At 39.9% G+C, this 10,937-nt stretch overlaps 1 protein-coding gene across 1 annotated transcript; it reads right to left on the reverse strand.

Annotated features, from left to right (window-relative positions):
• Positions 1 to 1,575: 1,575 nt before the first annotated feature.
• Positions 1,576 to 3,294, reverse strand: SPZ1 (spermatogenic leucine zipper 1). Its single transcript, XM_077866817.1, has one exon. The coding sequence runs from the start codon at positions 3,008 to 3,010 to the stop codon at positions 1,907 to 1,909; it is 1,104 nt and encodes a 367-aa protein (XP_077722943.1). The 5' UTR covers positions 3,011 to 3,294; the 3' UTR covers positions 1,576 to 1,906.
• Positions 3,295 to 10,937: the final 7,643 nt, after the last annotated feature.

The following is a 10,937-nucleotide window of genomic DNA, read 5'->3' on the forward strand; positions in this document are numbered from 1 at the left end:
GAGGGAGAAGCAGGCTCAAGGCAGGGAGCCTGATGTGGGAATCGATCCTGGGACCCCAGGATCACACCCCGGGCCAAAGGCAGGTGCTAAACCTCTCAGCCACCCAGGGATCCCCTTATCTGATAATTCTAATATCTGGGTTATCCCATTGTTGGCATCTGTTGTTGTTTCTCATTCAAGGTCAGATTTTAATGGTTCTTGGTAGGATGTATGATTTTTCTACATGGGTATTTTAGCATTATGTTATGAGGCCCTGGATCTTATTAAACTTTCTGTTTTAGCAGGCCTCCCCTGATGCTGTGCTAGCAAGAGAAAGGTATAAAAATCTAGGTCACCCATTAGGCCTCCATGACATTCCAATCTACTGGAGGAGGGGGTCAGGAAGGACCACCCTGTTACCCTCAAGTGGGGGTGGGACTTCAGAGTCCCCACTCTGCTTCTTCTGTAACATCCCAGAAGAAAAGGGGGCGGAGTGCCTCATTACCACCAGGCAGAGGTGAAAGCCTAGGCTCACCACTCAGTATTTGTTGGTGGGAGTGAGGGTGGAGGCATGACATTTTTCATGCATGGCTAGAGTTGTCCCCTTCCTGTCCTTTACCTGTCTCTTTCCTCATCCTTTGCCAAGGGAGAGCAAGAGAAGGGGATTTTTTTTTTTTTTTTTTTTGGTCTAAGTGCATTGGCATTTCTGGCATTTCTGGGTTGTGGACTCTTCCAACACTCTATCCAGGATATACAAGACAAAAAGAAAACCCAGGGAACTTAACAGCATGCTGTTCCTGAAGTCTCAAGGTCTCTGGTCTCTGGATAGTCCATCACATTCTCTCCATCTTTCAGGGTCTCCAGTTCATTTTATACATAATGTCCAGGGTCTTTACCATACTTAATGGGAGGAATAGTAAGAAATGCATCTGCTGTGTTTTTTTCTGGAATCAGAAGTCTAGCTCCCCCCCCCTTTTTTTTTTTTAAGATTTTATTTATTTATTCATGAGAAACACAGAGAGAGGCAGAGACACAGGCAGAGGGAGAAGCAGGCTCCCTGCGGAGAGCCAAACGTGGGGCTCGATCCTGGGACCCCGGGATCACGCCCTGAGCTGAAGGCAGCTGGTCAACCACTGAGGCACCCAGGCGACCCAGAAGCCCAGCTCCCTCAATAGAAAATACTGCTTTTTCCCTTGGGTAACTCTACTATCCCCACCTGGAGGAATGGGAAGAATTTTGCCAACACAGAACAAAATCTAGATATACATCTATTCTTCTAAACCAACTGACGTATCCTTCGCCAAGGGCCTCTGCTGCTTGGTATGCCCACTGTTCACTAGTGGAGGAGCAGGAGAGGAATATTATGAAAAATAGTACTTAGGGAATGGGGACACTTATGAGAAGAGAAAAACTACTCTGGGTTGGTTTATCAGCATTTTTTTTCTTCTTTTCATCACTACTTCCCACACTTCAGTAGATAACAGGAAAAGGAAACATGCATTTCAAACATGAGCTTTAAAGGTTCACAATAAAAGGGTCATATACTTTTTCCTCCCAGAATTCCCCTTACTCAGTAAATGATTAAATAAAACAAACTTTTCATTTTTATTCTAGTTTTTATTTAGATCTTTATTAATTGGACCTATAACTTCTCCCTCTTGGTTACAGTGTCATAGGATCTCTAATAAATACAAAAAACAAGCAAATTGTACGACAGGTTATGAACTTGATACTGGCACTAATGGTCATGAAACACCAAACTTACATAACTACTGAGGTAATGAATAATCTAAGTGTTAATCTTCTTGTTCTATGGTTTACTCTTGTCAAACCAGCAGATCTATCCTAGGTTTGATGATTGATTATGCCTAGAGTTGATGTATTACAGTTTTTGAAGAATTGCCTTTTCTTCTACTTTTGGTATTTTCTAAGTTAGGCTGCTGGATGATTTTTCCACAGGAGTTCCTCTTGCAATATGAGTATTGAAGTGGTTATTAAGCGCTTTCTTGCTACCAGCATCCAGGCCTCTGTAGAATTTGTCTTTTTTCTGAAATGTACCCTCTTTTTCTTGCATTTTTGGCTTATGCTCTGCTGATAGCTTCTGTTTTTTCTTGTCCTTTTCACCGTTTTTCTGAATTGGCTTCTCTTGCAGAGTTCCCTCTTTCTGATGATGGAGTTCCTTGAGAAGCTCTATTCTCTGCTGTAAGATCTGACATTCATTTTCCAGCAAAGCTGAAATCAAATGCAATGAATATGTGTCATGTTCCAGTTTTTTCACTTGTTCCTCCAGTTCATGCTGAGCTGACACCTTCTCATTTGATTGAGTTTGGAAATGTGCTCCATTATTTTTAAGAGTTTCTTGTATATCTTTCTGAGATTTCTGATATGTTCTTATTAGTTCACTGAGCTCAGCATGTTGCACATTCCAGTGTTCTGCTTCCTGTAGTAACTGCTCCATGTTGTTCCTAAGTTTGATATTTTCTTCTTGAACATGAGGGAGTCTATATTTTGCTTTTTCCTTACTTAACTGAGTTTCATCAAGGGCTCTGTTTTCTTCTGAACAATTTACCAAATCACTTCTAAAGACTTGTACCGTGTCCTTACAGTTCTGGTTTTCCACTATCATCTGTTTTTTTGCATTCTCTTCTTTCTCTAGGTCTGAGCAACCAAGCAGGTTGTTCAATAACACTTCATTTATCTTATCAAGTTCTCTGATTTTTTCTTTAAGTTCTGACACATCCTCAGAAATACTGATTTCCTCAAAAGAATCTTTGACTTCTGTGATCTTTTCTTCATTACTTGTCACATTTTTAATGATATCTTTAATATCTTTTAAGAGATTTTCAAACTTCTGTGCAGTCTGTTGTTCAGCTACTTGATGGTCACTATTGTTTGGGGAAGGGAGAAAACACCAGGAGACAGGAGGAAGTGATCCAATTTCAAATAAGGCAAGGATAATCCTAGGGCCCAAAGACTCTTGATTGAGACCGGGAGTTGGCTTAAGAGTTTTGGAGAGGGTGGACACTTCCATCTCAGCTGAGTTAGGAGGGGCTGGTGATTAGAGCATGTGGCAAGCAGAAAAGCCTTAGAGTCTCCAGGAAGAGAATGTGGTAGTCCTCTTTGCAAAAGGGTAGAGAATGTGGAACTAAGCAGAAGTCGAGAGACCAGAGTTAAGGTCTGAAACCAAGGAGATGATGATTAGGTGAAAGGTGACATTTCAGATGACCTAGGGGGGAAGGAGGGTGAGAAAGGGGACCAGGAGCTAGGGCTCCATCTGTCCTTCTCCAAGCTTCTGCTGTCTACTCCCTGACCCTAGCAACTAGGTCTTTATTTTGTCACTGTACTATCATAGCCTATCTCCAGCTTCTGTTTCTTTTTGTCACAATAGAAGCCCCTTAAACCCCTGCCCAGTGACTCATGAATCAAAACCAACCTTGAACTATTCCTAGTCTTCTGCCCAGAAAGATCTTTATGCCTGTCCTTTCCCTCCCTACTTTTCTAGGTTTTTATTCAACTTGTTCTAACTGTATTCCGTGACCTCCCTATGTCATTTCCACTACTTACAAACCCAAACTCAACTGAAGTATGTTTTGTTTTGTTTTGTTTTGTTTTACCACCGAAGTGCATGGTGTGAGAAATCTTCCCTGGACTTTCATAGCACCTGGAGCTTATTGATCCCATTCTAGGAGAGATGTTACCATAAAAGAAAGCAGAACCCAAAAGTATTGCGTGTTTTTGTGAGTTTAGAGAAATAATTTAAAAAATCGCTCCATTTGAAAATATTTTATTGCAGGGGGATCCCTGCGTGGCTCAGCAGTTTGGCGCCTGCCTTTGGCCCAGGGCGCAATCCTGGAGTCCCGGGATCGAGTCCCGCATCGGGCTCCCTGCATGGAGCCTGCTTCTCTCTCTGCCTGTGTCTCTGCCTCTCTCTCTCTCTCTCTCTATGTCTATCATGAATAAATAAATAAATAAATCTTAAAAAAAAAGAAAGGAAAATATTTTACTGCAGTAAAAAGAGAATATCTGAATGGTTTCTTAATGCAATCACAAACTGGGACTTTTCTTGGCTTCAAATACAAGCATCCTTTAAGACAAGTTAAGTAAAAGCTTGCTCCTGATTCATTTACAGGTGATATAAAATTGTAATCATTTAATCAATTTAATCAATTAAATCCTGTAGTGGGCTTTGTCTTTTAGCCTAAGAGTCAGGACCTTGAGAATATTAAATTCAAAGAAAACATTCCTTAAGTGAGCCTTTTTCTTGGCCTTCAAAGTCTTGTTAGCAAGTACTTTACTAACTACAATTTTGCTTCCAATATTAAGGGGAAACTCACACTCTAGTAGGCTTTGTGGATTTTTTTTTTTTTCATTTGCCTTAGAGAAAACAAGCTTATGCTTTTTTCTTTCATAGCTACCAACTCACTCTGCTTTTAATTTCCTTGAGCCTCGTGCTCATCTTCCAGCCGGCTGGGCTCAGAGCTGTTGCCTCTTGGCTGTCTGAAGATAATAACCATCTTTCTTTTCTACTTGAAGAAGGAGCACCTTTTCTAATTCATAGAAGCTAGTAATTGCCCTTTTGCTTTCATTCTATGTCTTAAGTTCCAAATTTTGTTGCTATTTCACCTTTGGCTCAAACCATCACTTAAGATAATGTTTTAATCTTCACAATAAGGGAAGTTTTTTCCCTGATTTGGTAATTAATTTCTGCCTTTTGCATTGTAATCAGAAAATAAAATATTTCTACCTTTTGAAATTGATATTTTCTCTTAATTATCAGTGTTCATTTATGTTTCATGGGTACTTGAAAAATGTATTTTTTATTTACTATGCTTGTGGCTTTTCATGCTTTTGGACATAAATCTGATATTACCTTTGTTTTAAATTTTTTTGGAAACTGGTTTGAAGGTGGCTTGCTCAAGATACTGAGATAATATTTTTTCAGCAAAGGAGGTTTTAAATATTTCCTTCCTCCTTACAGGTATAATGAATTTCAAATAATATTTCTGTTAATTTTGCTGAAATTAGAGTTCACTATAGATGCTGAAAGATATCTGGAGTGGTGTCTTTTTTTTTATTGACCCATATTCTCGGTGGGTAACTATGAAAATTAAACAGATTTAGACTGTCTTACAATTGCTGACAACTAAGTTTCCAATAGCTTAATGACTTATAAAAAAAGAAATGCTGAAATGAGTCAGAGAAAGACAAATACCACATGATTTCACTTATATGTGGAGTTTAAGAAACAAAACAAATGAGCAAGGGGAAAAAATGAGAGAGAGACAAACCAAGAAACAAACTCTCAACTGTAGAGGACAAACTGATAGTTACCAGAGGGAGGTGGGTGAGAGCATGGGTGAAACAGGAGATGGGGTTTGCTTGCTGTGATGAGCACTGGATGCTGTATGAAAATGTTGAATCCCTATATCATAAACCTGAAACTAAAATTACAAGTATGTTAGCTCTACTGGAATTAAAAGAAAATAAAAACTTAAAAAAAAAACGCAAAAAGCTGTTTTTAAAATGTTAGAAAAAAACTTGAATGGAATTTTCTCTCTCTTTAAAATCAGTTTGCCTTAACAAAAACATAAATCGTATCAATGTGTACATGATGTCAGAGGTCTTACTGCTGGTGATGTTAACCTTGGTCACTTTACTAAATGATATCTGCTGGATCTAACACTATAAAGTCACTCTTTCCCTTTGTAATTTTCAAACATCTTGGGAGAGATATTTTGACACTATGAAAGTATTCTGTTTCTCCTCAAACTTTTGCCCATGTGGCATAATTTTAGTGTATGGAGATGGGTTTTTCCTGCAACAATCATTACAGTGGTGATCTAATGGTGATTTTCTATTTCTTTTTTTTTTTTTTTTAAGATTTTATTTACTTATTTATTCATGAGAGACACACAGAGAGAGAGAGAGGCAGAGGCACAGGTAGAGGGAGAAGCAGGCTCCATGCAGGGAGCTCGATGTGGGACTCGATCCTGGGTCTCCAGGATCAGGTTTGGGCTGAAGGCGGCGCTAAACCACTGGGCCACTCAGGCGTCCCAAGATTTTCTATTTCTGTCATTCCTTTTATATTTGTTGATTGTAATTATTTTGTAAAGAAGAACTATCTTGGGACGCCTGGGTGGCTCAGCGGTTTAGCGCCGCCTTCAGCCCAGACCTGATCCTGGAGACCCAGGATCGAGTCCCACGTCCGGCTCCCTGCATGGAGCCTGCTTCTCTCTCCGCCTGTGCCTCTGCCTCTCTCTCTCTCTCCCTCTGTGTCTCTCATGAATAAATAAATAAATAAAATCTTAAAAAAAAAAGAGAGAGAAAGCTATCTCTTTTCAGTATTTACTTATTCCTTCATTTGAGCATGTGTTTATAGATGCATGGATTCATGGATATTTATTTTATTTGGGGGGTTATAATTGAATACTATAATTCATTTTCTTGATCAGATATATAAGAATAATTTTAATTTGATGAAAATTTTTGTGTATAATTAAGTATATTTTCGTTTCGTGTAATTGTTCTAATTCTTCAGTAATTTCATTTTGTTTTGAATCCAAAGCAATAGCTGATTATGACTATTTAAAGATCTTTATAGTCACAAAGGAATCTATGCCGGGTGTGATTTTAAACAAAACGACTTGTATGATTGCTTTTATATGTAGTAATGTACTTGTGTGTAGCCAGTTAGAGGTAAAATTGTCTGAAAATGTGAAATTTTTATTTAAACAAGCAAAATACAGATAAAACTGGACACATTGATTAGCCAGTGTTCCTCTGCATGACCTCTTTTCTTGGACCACCAGGTGGTGCTGTTGGCTTTCAACATTATAGAAGTTGCTGAGGGGTTTTTGTTTGGTTTTTAAATATTCAATTCAGAATTAGTGATATATCACAGAGATAGTCTCGTCTAGAGCCGTTTTTTTTCCCCCAGAGTTTGAGCTAAGTGACTTGCCCAGAGTCACTTAGCCCTGCTAGTTATGATGAGAGCACACATTAGAGTTAAACTTGTAGGGGAGGCGGGTTCTGCAGATGAGGAGGCTGTGGAAGAATTTTTAAATATCTATTAACTGTTACATGAAAAGGGGTTATGTGGAAAAGCAGGTTTTCAAAACTGATGAGACTGGCTTGTTTTACAAGATGTTGGCAAACAAACCTATATAACACAAACGGTATTTCTATGGGCAAAAATGTGACCAGAGACTCACAAGAATTTAACCTTGTATTTCCCTTGAAGCGATTATTTAGTATTTGCTAATTCAAAGTTGGCAGCAACTTTATAGAACATTACTGCAAAGAACAAGATTTGACTGTATATAGAAGTAACAACAAAAAGTGCAAACTTACATTCTAAAAACTACAAAGTATCATTGAAAGAAATTAAAGAAGAAAAACATCTCATGTTCATGGATTTGAAGACTTGATATTGTTAAGATAGCAATATTTCCCAAATTGATCTACAGAGTCAATAAAATTTCTATCAAAATCCCAGTTCTCCTGGTTTGGCAGAACTGACAAGCTGATCCTAAAATTCATATGGAAATTCAAGAGATCCAGAAATAGCCAAAACAATCATGAAAAATAAAATAGGGGGATCCCTGGGTGGCTCAGCAGTTTAGCGCCTGCCTTTGGCCCAGGGCCTGATCCTGGAGTCCTGGGATCGGGTCACACGTCAGGGTCCTTGCATGGAGCCTGCTTCTCCCTCTGCCTGTGTCTCTGCCTCTCTGTGTCTTTAAAAAAATGAAAAAGAAAACATAGTAGGAAAATTCACATGACCTCATTTTAAGATTTACTTTATAGACATAGTAATCAAGACAGTGTGGTATTGGTGAAGGGACAGACAACACATAGATCAATAGAGCACAAGAGAGAGCCCTGAAGTAGACCCACACAAATACAACCAACTGATTTCTATCAAAGGGAATTCAATCAAATGGTGCTCCACAGATTGGATATCTGTATGTGAAAAACAATACATACCTGATACCTTACCAAAAAAATTTAACTCTATGGGGATTATGGAGTGAAGTTGCTATGATGAGCCCTGGGTATTGTATGGAAATGCCAAATTACTATGTTGTATACCTGAAACTAATATCACACTGTATGTTAATTAACAGGAACTTAAATAAAAACTTTAAAAATTTTAACTCTAAGGGCTCCTGGGTGGCTCACTGGGTTAAGTATCTGCCTTTGGCTGGCCAGGGTCTTGGTCCCAGAGTCCTGGGATTGAGCCCTGGGTTGGGCTTTTGTGTCAGTGGGGAGCCTGCTTCTCCCTCTCCCTCTGCTTCTCTGCCCCACTTGTGCTCTCTCTCTCTCAAATAAATAAATAATAACTTAAAAAAAAATCTAACTCTAAATGGATCATATACTTAAATGTTCAAACTAAAATTTCTAGAAGAAAACAGAAAATCTGTGTGCCCTGGATTTGGTGTTGACTTTTTAGATACAATGCCAAAAGCATAATGCATGAAATTAAAGTTTGATGAATTGGAATTTCTGAAAATCAAAACTTTTCATTTAGTGAAAGACACTGTGAGGTGAATGAAATGACAAGCCACAGACTGGGAGAAAATATTTGTAAATCATATATGCAATTAAAGACCTATAACCAGGGGGATCCCTGGGTGGCTCAGCGGTTTAGTGCCTGCCTGGCCCAGGGCATGATCCTGGAGTCCTGGGGTGGAGTCCCACATCAGACTCCCTGCATGGGGCCTGCTTCTCCCTCTGCCTATGTCTCTGCCTCTCGTGAATAAATAAATAAAATCTTAAAAAAAAAATTGTTAACTGTTTTAAAAAAAGACCTATAACCAGACCTATAATAGGTTGCTGACCTATTAAAAGTCAGCAACAAGAAAACAAACAGCCCAATTTAAAAACTGGACAAAATATCTGACCATAATACTTTAGCAAAGAAGATAATATCGATGGAAGATAATTTCCCAATTTCTCACAGTGTTAGCATAGACTTATCAAAATAACATAGCAGTCATGCTCCTGGGTGTTTATCTAACTGATCTGAAAATTTATGTTACACAAAAACCTGATATTTATAGCATCTTTATTCACAATCACCCCAAATTGCAAGCAACCAAAATGTCCTTGAATAGGTGAATGGATAAATTTTGGTATAAATGATAGAAAACTATTCAGCAAGAAAACAGGAGCTCACTCTTCATCCACACAATAACATGGATGAATCTTAAATGTATTTTGTTAATTGATAAAAGAAAAAAAACAGTCTGGAAAGACTGTATATTGAATCATTCCATTTATAATGATGGGGGACCAGTGGACTAGCTGAGGACAGAGCACACTGATGAGTCCTTGAAACAGGCAGAGGGACCTTCCTCCAGGGACTCAACTGCCTCGATGTCCAGACTTTGCTAAGGGCAGAGGCAAGCTTAGCCCGACCCCCAGGAGCCTGTCCGTCTACTTTAACATATAAAAATTCCTTTAGAAATTCCTTTAGCTCTGCCCCCAGCACACGTGTGGGCAATCATCCCCAAGCACGTGGCCCACCGGTACAGATCTGTAGGGTCTCATGACTCAGGTTTCATTAGATGGTGGTAAGTGGCCTTTTCCCACAACAGCTGCCCCTCGAGGTCCTGGAAACCCGGCTTCCAAAGCTCCTTAGGGAGGACGCGCTCCCCAACCCTCCCTCTCCCAGGGGTACAATCAGCCTCCCCTCCCAGGCCCAGGCAGCCCTCTTCCTGCCCACAGCTCCTGTCCCCAGGCTTTAATAAAACCACCCTTTTGCACCAAAGACATCTCAAGAGTTCTTTCTTGGTGGTGGGTTCTGGACCTCCCCCTACCAAACGTCACCTACATTCCAGAACTTTATCACAAGATGTTATGGAAAAGGCAAAACTGTAGTGATGAAAAACAGATCAGTGGATTCCAGGGATTAGAAGGAGAAGGGGTTAACTAGAAAAAGCACAGGGTATTCTTTAGGCTAATGCAATTAACCTGTATGGGAATAGGTATATGACTACGCATTTGTCAAAACCCATAGAAGCTATAGCAGAGGGAACCCTAGGTGGCTCAACCGTTTGGCGCCTGCCTTCGGGCCAGGGCATTATCCTGGAGTCCTGGGATGGAATCCCATGTCAGGTTCCCTGCATGGAGGCTGCTTCTTCCCTGTGTCACTGTGTGTGTGTGTGTGTGATGAATAAATGAATAAAATCTTTAAAAAAAAAACTATAGCAGAAAGAGTAAACTATAATGTATAAAAAAGTTTTAAAAATCAATCAGGAAAAAAAATCAATCAGGAGGTCAAAGGATACAAGGGGTGAAATTCAGATTGTGGCAATGCTTAATGACGTGCCCCCCAAAAGTAGAGTATGGGAAGGGGGAAATGAAAGTAATTTTATATTGGAGAAACCTGGCAAATACTATTTGGGCTGTTCTCATCAGTGCTGAATCATGGCAATAGCATGTACCCCTGATGTAATGAGAATGGGCCTTCATCTCTATGGCATTCTTCCTCCAAACCCATTACCCGTAGTCTAACCACAAGGAAAACATCAGGCAAAAAGCAAATTGAGATACATTTACAAAATACCTGACCAGTGTTCTTTTTTTTTTTTTTTTAAGATTTATTTATTTATTCATTCATGAGAGACACACAGAGAGAGAGAGAGAGAGGCAGAAACATAGGCAGAGGGAGAAGCAGGCTCCCTGCGGGAGCTGGATGTGGGACTCAATCCTGGGAGCCTGGGATTATGCCCTGAGGCAAAGGTAGATGCCCAACCACTGAGACACCCGGGTATCCCCTGACCAGTGTTCTTCAAAACTATTGCGACCAGGGCAGCCCAGGTGGCTCAGCAGTTTAGCGCCACCTTTGGCCCAGGGCATGATCCTGGAGACCCGGGATCGAGTCCCACGTCGGGATCCCTGCATGGAGCCTGCTTCTCCCTCTGCCTGTGTCTCTGTGTCTCTCATGAATAAATAAA

Source organism: Canis aureus, chromosome 2, assembly GCF_053574225.1.
Source record: "Canis aureus isolate CA01 chromosome 2, VMU_Caureus_v.1.0, whole genome shotgun sequence".
Classification (NCBI taxonomy): domain Eukaryota; kingdom Metazoa; phylum Chordata; class Mammalia; order Carnivora; family Canidae; genus Canis; species Canis aureus.

What these genes read in the sequence shown, in the direction of transcription:
- SPZ1 (XM_077866817.1), bottom strand. Translation starts at nt 3,010, where the DNA reads ATGGAAGTGTCCACCCTCTCCAAAACTCTTAAGCCAACTCCCGGTCTC.